Raw genomic sequence first — 10,560 nt, forward strand, 5'->3', positions numbered from 1 at the left:
CAGGGCTCATAACCTGTTGGCGAACACTGTCCGGTATGGCCGACAACAGTGTTTGGACGTTGTCAACGAACACCCTGGGTGAATCCATGTGAGCTGATCTTGGGACTGAGGAAAAGTCGCTAAGTGGCAAGTACCTGGAGTATGCTATACTGTATCTCTCTTGAAGAACTAGCTACAGAACCGGCGACGTGGACTCCTTATATATTACGGAGCCGGTTCATCTATAGAACAACAAAGAACACGAGAGAACACAAAAGAATACAAAGGAACAAATGTCTACAACTGATGACATCAGTGTAGAACCTCAAAGAGTCGACCAGATGCCTCGAGAAGTGTCTCGAGGCGGTCGAGACCCTAACCTCATGAGCCGCACACTGGTCGAGCGACTGGCGTGAAACTCTATCTCCAACACGTCGTTCCAGTCAAGGTAGGCTGCAATCTGAGTGAACTTAGAGATATGGTCTGCTACAGACCCAAACTGGCGGATGTTGTTCATCTTGTGCCGTGCCTCGTTTTCCTCATTAATATTTCCAAAGACTATCTTGAGTTTTTCGACAAAGTTATCGTACTCCGCGAATATGTAAACAGTATCATCGTCCCGGTGATCTGGATTCTCGAACCAATCGCTCAAGTAACCATCGAACCAATTCATAGCGTCTCCTTCAAGGAAACTAGCTGCGGTCAAGACCTTGTCGGCTTCACTCATAAACTTTCCCAGATTGTTTGCCAAGTAGAGTTGCATCTGTGCTAGGTAGGTCTTGAGTGTTCCACGCTTTCCGTTGAAGGGGTTCACCTTGCCGATTTTCAAAGGTGTAACCTTGGTCCTTTGGTTGTGCATAGCGAGTTCCAATTCTTCGATCTTATCCTGGAGGGTCTGGATAAGGTGGTATGGGCTTGGAGCCGAAGCCATAGGTTCGTCGTCGTTTCGTGCCATGACGTCGTATCGTGAACGCCTTAGTCTCTCTCAATTGTTATGAGGGTGTGTTATTGTCGAAAACCTTTGCTGCTGAGTAGTTCAGATCAGAGTAAACCCTTCACTGACCAATAGGTTCAATGGTATTCTGCTAACAAAAGAGGACTGTGGGCGAGACTAATAAAGAAGAAGTATAGAAAATAACTGGTCTAGAGTGATCCTAGTTCGATATAAACGTGTACTCAAGATTATACAGTTAATAACACACGATTCTCCTATGTACAACTTGGCTAACAGGGGCTCTTTATATATACAACAATAATGAAGCGCTGCTACATTATACTGAATCGCCGCTTCATCCTAACGAATCGTCGCTTCACTCGAGTGAATCACCGCTTCACTCCCAACCGGGCACTTGCGGCTCATTCTTGCAGCGTTGTACCGCTGTGCGGCTCGGTCTTGCGACAAGATCAACCGTGAAGCTCGCCAAGCCAGCCGCCAAAAATACCACCATAAAATTAAGGAAGAGTATAAAAAGTACTGCTCCGAACAACCAATTCCGCCGATCGGCAGCAACGGTATCCTGCTTATTGACTTCGATGGTATCTTATCAAACACTCAAATGAGTTTAGGTGCCTGCACTAACGTTCTCTTGCAGAGATGAGGTATGAGACCATCCAAGGAACAAGGAGTACGCCTACTATTCTCCTTCTCATCCGACAGGGATACTGGGCTCACACATGTCATCGTCCTGGAGTTGCCTTTTCGATTCGAATGCTCGCTGCCTATCATGCCCAGGTTGTATCTTGCAATCAAATTACTACTATCAAGTCCAAGAGGAACAACATCCGGTATGAATTTAGCAAAACAAAAACTTTCATATACATTAATAGCATACGAATTACACGTCCTTGAGTCTCACGCGACCAAAACACCTCGATATTTCATTTTACCTTCTGTGAGCGTCTTCAAACAACTCTCAATTCCGTCAACATTTAAAGGAAAATGCACGATAATTGGCTTGATACCATGCAATGCAGCGAAATTGAGCATGTCTTGGTGAACTTTCCTGGCAGAAACAATCCCACCTTGAATTCGCAAACCATTCAATAATAGAGGCATGTATGGAATAGTCAAGTCCTTGTTGTCAACCGAAACTGGTGAGATAGTACCGCCCGGAGCCATGAGCCCAATATACAAACGCCAGTCTGGTTGACTACTGGTTGTCACAATCAGGTGATCAAGAGGCTTTCCAATGTTCAGACTGGTGAGTCCCTTTGTCGCATAGAACTCTTTGGCACCGAGATTAATTGCATCGTCCTTCTTACTATCCGTACCTGAGAAAACGACCGTCTCACATCCCATCTTCGCGGCAAACTGGATAGCTAGATGGCCAAGACCCCCTACCCCGATGATACCCACACGTGACGTTGACATGATGTCAGCGACATGAAGTGCGTTGAATACGGTCGACCCACCGCACATCAGAGGTGCAGCGTCTTCAGCGCTCATATTTGGTGGGATTTTGAAGAGAAATGCTTCACGCCAGACAGCGTGAGAGGCAAATGAACCCTGGTCGAGGTCATCAACTCCATACATTTTGCGATCTGGGCACATTGTTTCCCAGCCGGAAAGACAGCTTTTGCAGCGGCCGCAACAGTCATGCTGGTAGCCCCACCCCACAGTATCGCCCACTTTAAGGTCCTTCACGTCCGGTCCAATTTCTGTAACAATTCCAATTCCTTCGTGGCCGAGCGCCATATCAGCTTGTCGATAATGAACATCTGTAAAGCACACTCCTGAGTGCGTAACCTTCACCAGCACTTGATCTCCCTTTAGGTCGTCTTTATGCGTGGTTGACTTCAACACTTTACCGTCATTCGAACCTTTATAGACAGTGAAATCAAATCCCATGCTGAATATGTAAGACAGATAAGCCCAGATGAATGAATAGGTTCAAAGCTAAGGTGTAAGTAGCCCGTTATCGGAGGGGATGGAAAATTGACAATTTAAATACTCTAGATAGCATAGGGGCAAAAGGGTGGGATCTAGGAAGGGCCGGCGAAAACCTTGGCTCAGTCACGTAATCCCAAATTGATTAATAATGCGGAATTGATAACCGGAATAAACAAACGGTGGCTGATCACTGTTACTTTTGCTTCTTGCAGCTCATAAGCGTCTCACGGAGACTCGGACACGCGAAAGGGGATTTCTCGCAGGAAAGGCGCAGACAAAGTTGCTCGAATAGTCCGGGTAACAGTACCGCTTTTGTGCGAGGGTACCGAACTGCCAGAGATGTGGCACCGGCGACATTGTTCGCCCAGTTCAGCTGGATCATGTTGATCAAGGTAACTAGTTATCTTGACAGTGCTGAAAGCAATTGAGTTTTCACCAAGTCTAGCCAATGTGCAGCTCCCGAGTTTAGAGTGATGATTAGGGTTAGGTTATTTAACCCTGACTGCCTATGCCTATTCCAGCCAGACAACGGAGTAACTCCGGATCCTCCGTTTGCCCCTTCCAGCGCTCCGGACACTCCTGTCTCTATTAGTGCTCTGTGTACCCGGACCCATCAGTTCAAGCTGGCTCTTACTTACTGGCGTGAGATCGTCGCCGCGGCTCCAAGGAGAGTCTCGCTTGGAAATGTCGACACACGGAAGTCATTATGGCATTCCACAGCTTGAGGGCACATGATCATTTCTGGTGTATAAATGCTGCCATTCTCTCCAGAGCCAGGAGACTTTCTCTCCAGACACCTGCAACAACACTTTGAAATAGACTCCTCACGCCCGGTTTCAACTGAAGTTTAAGTCATTCTACAAATCTTCCTAAGACAATTATCCCACAACCATAAGCATGACTCCTCCTCGTCGAGCTCTGATCAGTATCACCTCGGCCCATGCCACTCTCTTCCAGGGCAAGGAGACCACCGGCCTCTTTATTTCTGAAGCCCTCCACCCCTACAAGGTTTTTACGGCTGCTGGTTTTGAAGTCGACCTCACTTCTGAGACGGGCACGTACACCCCGGACTGGCTCTCTCAGCAACCCGACTTCTTAAACGGCGAAGATTTGGCTACATGGCAAGACGCCAACAGCGAATTCCGGAAGAAGCTCGACAACATGCCAAAGGCCGCCGACATTGATGGCTCTAGATATGGGATTTTCTACGCCTCCGCGGGCCACGCCGCCCTGATTGACTACCCCACCGCCAGCAACTTGCAAAAGATCGCTGCGCAGGTCTGGGCGAACGGCGGCATTGTTTCGGCTGTCTGCCATGGGCCCGCCCTCTTTGCCAACCTCTTGGACCCAGCGACCAATGAGCCCATTATAAAGGGGAAGACTATCACGGGCTTCACCACCGAGGCCGAGATCACCATGGGGATCATGGAGGAGCTCCAGTCCTGGGGTAACGATATGATAGATGGGATGGCCGCTAAGCTTGGAGCTAAATGTGAGTATAATCCTGGCTTGGTTGCATTTTGATCTCACGGCATAGTTGCTGTTCCGCCATGTGTCTCTTGTTCACTGGCTAACTTCCTTAGATGCTCGGGCCCAAGGAATCTGGGATGACTACCACGTGGTTGATGGCCGCCTTGTCACAGGACAGAATCCGGCTAGTGCCCGGTCCACGGCACAAGCGGCGGTTGAGGCTTTTGAAAAGCTGTGATTTTTTGAGTTCGTTTCCTCGGGTCTAGCTTTCTCGGAGGGTGTCTATACATTTGTGTTGCTTCTGCTAGGGAGCTGGAACACTCGATCCATGCCCAGCTTGAGGAGAGCATTATAGATTTCCATCGCTAGCAAAGTATTCAATTAATTCATATCCCTTATGTTGGCTTAAAGATCAAAAAACTCGAAGCAGCGCACAAACTACATACCGATAATTGTCGATGGAGTGTTAAAAGTTAAACTAACATTAGTTGGAAATTAAGCTCTCCCAACCTTTCACCTCGTTTCAAACTTCTATTAAGTTATAGTTACCTTTTTATTCATTTTTGGATAATTACGAACTATTTTCATAACCAAATTAGAGATACCCACTTGTGGCTCCTTCGTGCACGAAGAACGACGTTAATGTTAGTTAGGAAGTTGTCGTATTGACAGACACGCACATATATACATATATATATTTCCATTGCCTCATGTCGCTGTAACGCTCTTATTAATGCTGCATATAATGTACTCCGTACGTGGACTGCCGGTTTACGTCGTATTACGTACCGATCAAACGTCCTCAATGCCGATTCTTCGTAACTGGCGCTATTTCATGTGGGGTGCTGTCAGTACTACTTCACAAATGATTATCCCCCCTTATTCTCTGTTGAAAGAACAACTATGTTCTCCCATTTAGACCGTAAATGCGTAGGCTCTCGTTTGCTAGACATGGCACAACCATACACTTGATAATCTCTTTATGCTAGTATCTTGACAGTAGTGTCATTGAGCCGAAGGGCTGGATCTCACTAACTGAGTGCGGAAGATTTTCGGCTATTGCCACTACGAGCCACATTAGCCTCATATTAGAGTTTGGGAGTACCTTTGACTCAGGTACACCACTCTTCGCACCATCATCATTAGGCGACGACCTTGTACATGATGTTCAAGATCACTTAGATGAGAATATCAGCACATTGACGCCGTGCGGGATATATGCATATCATGATTTGATGTAGCTAGTTCATGGACGATTTTTTCTTGATGAAGTAAGTGAATGATCGTAACTTCACTCATTCTGATATATTCATCAGAATACGCAAATCTTTCCTCCATATAGATTAGCTACAGTGATAACGATCATTCAGTCGAGAGGGGCTTTGTGCTAGCATTGATTTGTACATAAATAGTCCACCTCAATCCCTCTTGGAATCGCTAATAAGGTCTAACAACCTATCAGCGAACATTCCAACAACCCCTTCTCAGTCCATCGTGTCCATCACTTAGCGCTCACATTTTTGCAATTCTCTGGCGTACACCCTGGCGTACACCCTGGCGTTATTTTCCGAAATACTCCGGGCATCGCATTACCGGAACAGTAGAGAAAGTCCTGATCGGCCGTACACTCGGGTTCAGCAACTTCGAACCGGAGTGGCTCTTTGGCGTAAACTGGAGATATATATATATATCAAGGAACTACCCATTTGACGATGGTAGAGGGTTAATGTATTTATCCTCGTTCTGTGAATGATCAAATAATAATAACTACGAGGCCACCATACCTTATTCTCTTCTTTCCCATAGATAGGCTTATGGTTTGCCCTTATGAGAAGCAATTACATAGAGTGCAGTTTATATGAAGGATTTTGACGTGTTCGATTAGCCATCGGCATGTATCGTTATTAAATGACAAATGCAAGTAATATACAACCCGCTGACTCCCAAATGCTTCCAAATCGAATGCTCTTAAATCGTTGATTCAATTGCAACATCGATAGGCGTCCTAGACGTGTTGAATCATCCGCTCCTTACTACCTTCCCACTGAGGAAGATTGATTGATTGTTAGAGAAATGTGGAATATCCTCAAAGATTTCTCATAAAGTACGACCCGTAGACGCAGCAGTAAAGCTCCTCTCATCTTTCCAAGTCATGATATTTGCAACGCGGTACGACGGCTTCTGGCTAGCTGCCCCGGGACAGAATTCAGTGACTTCGAACTTTAACAGTCCGGCCGATCTCCAACCTCTTTCTGCGGATATCTTGTCTATCTCGTGTTGCTCTATCGAATGATGTATAACACAATGGAAATGAGAGAATGTGAAAACGGTCTAAGTCACTACTTAAACCCACTACAGACGAGTGAGGGCCGTACGATTCTAGAGCACCGGTACTGGCAGTATTCGAAGAATGACGGGAAGCACAGTCGCCCATGCGATTTACATTCTGAATGGAGTTGAGGTATGAAGCGCAGCCAAGGCAGTCCTCGCAGATTCCAGGACCCCGTAGCACCCAAATATAATGCTCAAAGGAGTTGAATCTTGCGGTGTCCCGCCTCCGCCTTCGGTAATCAAGCCGGGGAAAAGTGGGGCGTAGTGCCGGAGCGCAGAGTTCGTCGCACCTACCTGTGTTTCGTTCTATGAGGAGATGTCAGTCATGCTGTGTCGTCCACAGTTAAGTGCATACTAACGAGCCGTCGTTGTGGACGACTCCACACTGACGCGACCGGTTCAGGCATGTCGTGTTCAGGTGAAGGAATTTTCGAGAAAGTTCAAACGGAGTTCAAGATGAACTCATTCTCTAGTAGTTATCCACCAGGTCTGGCAACCTGAATACTGAATTGAGTATATGTGAGACCGTGTGCGTATATCTGGGGCTGTGAGCAAGATTGGAAATACAGGAAGGCTCTTGGAGCACAATTGTTCCGATCTAACTAACTCCCAAGTGGCATTCAGAACGCAGAGCCTTTTTTTGGGGTATTTGAATATTAGCTATCTAGTTTTGCCGTACTAGCAGCAGCGTAGCTGAGACCCGCCACTCTCGCTGTCCCCCGTTTCAGGCTCTTCTCAGCATCTCACCTGTGCCCTCAACTCAAGGCGGGCCATGTTTACCACATTCGACGTCGGCATGACTGCTTCGAGTACCGTGTCGAGTGCCTCTGCGTCTGGGGAGTCTCCCTCGACCCCCCTGCCCCGACAGAGAAAACGAGGCCAAGTGGCCAGAGCGTGCGACTGGTGCCGTGTGCATCGAGTCAAATGTGACAACGATCATCCGTGTTCGAACTGCAAAAGCAGAGGTGGACAGTGCAGCAATAGTGGCGCGATGAAATTAACCACGCTTCCTCATGCTTATCGGGAGATTGAGCGTTTGAGGCAGAGGGTCCAGGAGCTGGAACTGGAACTGGAGCTCCCAAAGGAGCGCAAGGCTGACAATGATAAGCCGGTCCATGAGCTCAATACACCACCGAGTGTACTCCCAGCGTCCGATGACCGTCACCCGGACCTCTTGCTGGAAGGAGGTCGAGCGAAGAGCTTCTGTGAGGGCATATATATCAGCACCGCGCGCTCTCCGCAGAAGACATGGTATGGATCGTCGTCGCTGTTTTACTTCATCGGGCGCATCAACAATTTCTTGACTTCGACCCTTCAAGAAACTAATTCGGCTCATCGAATGCTGCCGAACTCGGCGAGTTTTCTACTCGATGTGCCGACTACGATCACACAGGACGACCACTCGCAGGGCGCGCGGCTCGTCGCGGCCGCAACGGACGACACTGTCAACGCGGGTGACTATCTATCGCCAACGCAAGAAGTGTATTTCCTCGATCTCTTTTGGCAGTCCTATTACACCTCATTTCCGATTCTCGATGAGCTCGAGTTCAAAGAGCACTACCAGTCGTTGTGGGCAACATCAGACAAGGAACGAAAGCCGTCCGCGCTCGTTGACATTGTCATTGCAGTGTGCATGCAGTACGGCATGGCACAGCTGCCAGGCGTCGGGCGTGGACTCAGCGTTGCCTCAAGAGCCAACGTGAACGAGAATGATGCCACCATCGCCGGTCGATGGCATTATAGGCGCTGCCAGACGCTCCTGTCTTGCCAGTTGGAAAGTCCTACCATATCGACGCTGCAGTGTCACATCTTCTGCTCCATATATCTATGCTGTGGATCTTTCCAGAATATGGCGGATAATGCCTGCAGTCTTGCCGTGCGGACAGCTTATATGCTCGGTCTCCATCTGGAGCCTCCTCAGACCATGCCACGGCGGGAGAAGGAGATGCGGAAGCGCTTGTGGTGGACGCTATACGTCTTGGAGACCAAGATAAGCATGAAGCTAGGTCGTCCGTTCCTCCTGCATGATTTCAGTACTACATGCAGTTTGCCAGCCGACGATCGTGAGATCGCCATGCTCTCAGGGTCCAGCTTTGCCCCTCTCGGAGAGAATGTCACCTGGCTCACCTGGAACCTCCACAATATCAAGCTTCTGCTGGTGGCCCGAACAGCCTACACAGCCTTCTACGACAATGTTCCCAACACCTCCAACGTGTTTAACCCTCAATCAATCACAGAGCGGCTAGAAGCATGGCTGAAAGGCGTACCTGAAGCGCTCAAAACGAAACGTCAGAACAGTGGCGTCCCTTTTTCTACAGACCTATCAGCCCTCGAAGTCGAGCAGTTTGCACCGCTCTGGCTGCAGCGGCAGCGTCTGCTTCTAGAACTGATGTACCATAACCTGTGTACGAATCTCTACCGTCCCTCTATTTCCTTCGCCCTAGCAAGGGCGCCCCATCACCTTACGGATAGGACCGCGATGAAATGTGCCGCCCACGCCATGGCGTTAACACACATGATGCATCAAGTGCTTTTATCGACACCCATCTTGGCCGGCTGGCACGAAGCCTTCCAGTGGCAGTGGAATGCAGCTATGACACTCGTTGGTTTTGTGCTGGCGTATCCGCAGGGTGCGTCGGCTCAGGCGGGCAGAAGCGCAATCAATCTTTCTGTTGCCGTTTTTGAAAATTTCGGGAATAGCTTTGCAGTCGCGGCGAGCGCAGCTAGTATCATGAGCGACCTCAGTGCCAAAGTCGACTTGGTCATAGGACAAAGTCAGGGGATGCAGGGCGTTGCGATGCAGCTGGCCACAAATGGCGAAGCTGATGAAAGCCTCATCAATGGAAATTCCACCGCAGCACAGGCAGTGGATGGACCGTTGAGCTTTGACGACGAGAACGCTGCTGAAATTACGGGTGTATTGGCCCAGTCGATCGATATCTTTACTGCGGAAACATACAACGATTTTGACTGGTCGGGCATGGGTTTACTGTAATGTATACTGTCAGAGGTAAGCCACCTCGGCCAACCCGAGCCTACAGCCATGCGGCTCCCTTGTGGAACACCCCACCTTTTCACTTAGTCGCGGACACTAGGGGAGGAAGGCGGAACCAAACCCATGTCGCTACGCAAGCGCTGGAAGAGCGCGGACGGCAGCGCCTTTGTCAAGATGTCGGCGAGCATGCCTTCAGTGGGAAGGTACTGAAGGGTAAGTAAGTCCTTCTGGAGGACTTTTTCGCGAAGACCGTGAAGATCAAATTTTGAGTGTGAGGAGGATATAGCACATCAACTTTGCCCGGGCGACTACTGAAATAAATATAAATATAACTTAAGGATAGCTACAGCAAATGTAAGCTATAGTTAATAACTTTATACCCAATTACGATATCCATTTTGTCCCTGTCCGGTCTGATGACAGCCAGGTCAAACTTGAGGCTAGTATACGGCCAATAGTGCTAAGATGGAAGATAAAGATGAGAGATAAAGATGAGTATACTGTGATGTATTATTCGATGGCAGAGAGGATTCATGTCGTTTTATACCTGCCTCCTCTGACTGCTCCTCCAACAACCGTTATATTACTCTCGTACCAGGTACAATGGCAACTCGCCGGCTTGCTTAAACCGCTCATGTGCATTACCATATAACCGAATCTAACGGAGTCGAATGGGTGTCTGGAAACAATGATCTTCAGGAACCGAACAATATCACCAAATCTAACGGAGTCGAATTCTTACTCGCATTCCACAGAGCGTTACACAAATGAAACGCGCGAGCCGGCAGTTGTAAAAATCGTAAGATAAAACTGAGGTCTCCTCCCGATCCGTGTCTGCTTAACGAATCCCGTTGTTGCAATATCAATATCTTTAATTTTTTGCTGTATGCCCTTC

The 10,560-nt window shown here is 48.3% G+C and overlaps 3 protein-coding genes across 3 annotated transcripts; 2 read left to right on the top strand and 1 right to left on the bottom strand.

Annotated features, from left to right (window-relative positions):
• Positions 1 to 1,365: 1,365 nt before the first annotated feature.
• On the bottom strand, positions 1,366 to 3,237 carry V1508DRAFT_428859 (chaperonin 10-like protein). Its single transcript, XM_066941842.1, has one exon. The coding sequence runs from the start codon at positions 2,825 to 2,827 to the stop codon at positions 1,832 to 1,834; it is 996 nt and encodes a 331-aa protein (XP_066792084.1). The 5' UTR covers positions 2,828 to 3,237; the 3' UTR covers positions 1,366 to 1,831.
• Positions 3,238 to 3,680: 443 nt separating this feature from the next.
• Positions 3,681 to 4,825, top strand: V1508DRAFT_89168 (class I glutamine amidotransferase-like protein). Its single transcript, XM_066943093.1, has 2 exons — positions 3,681 to 4,361; positions 4,453 to 4,825. The coding sequence occupies exons 1-2, from the start codon at positions 3,767 to 3,769 to the stop codon at positions 4,575 to 4,577; spliced, it is 720 nt and encodes a 239-aa protein (XP_066792085.1). The 5' UTR covers positions 3,681 to 3,766; the 3' UTR covers positions 4,578 to 4,825.
• Positions 4,826 to 7,171: 2,346 nt separating this feature from the next.
• Positions 7,172 to 9,904, top strand: V1508DRAFT_89209 (fungal-specific transcription factor domain-containing protein). The gene has a single exon (XM_066943094.1). The coding sequence runs from the start codon at positions 7,443 to 7,445 to the stop codon at positions 9,663 to 9,665; it is 2,223 nt and encodes a 740-aa protein (XP_066792086.1). The 5' UTR covers positions 7,172 to 7,442; the 3' UTR covers positions 9,666 to 9,904.
• Positions 9,905 to 10,560: the final 656 nt, after the last annotated feature.

This window comes from Lipomyces doorenjongii (genome assembly GCF_038497915.1).
Source record: "Lipomyces doorenjongii strain NRRL Y-27504 unplaced genomic scaffold V1508scaffold_183, whole genome shotgun sequence".
In the NCBI taxonomy this organism is placed as follows: domain Eukaryota; kingdom Fungi; phylum Ascomycota; class Lipomycetes; order Lipomycetales; family Lipomycetaceae; genus Lipomyces; species Lipomyces doorenjongii.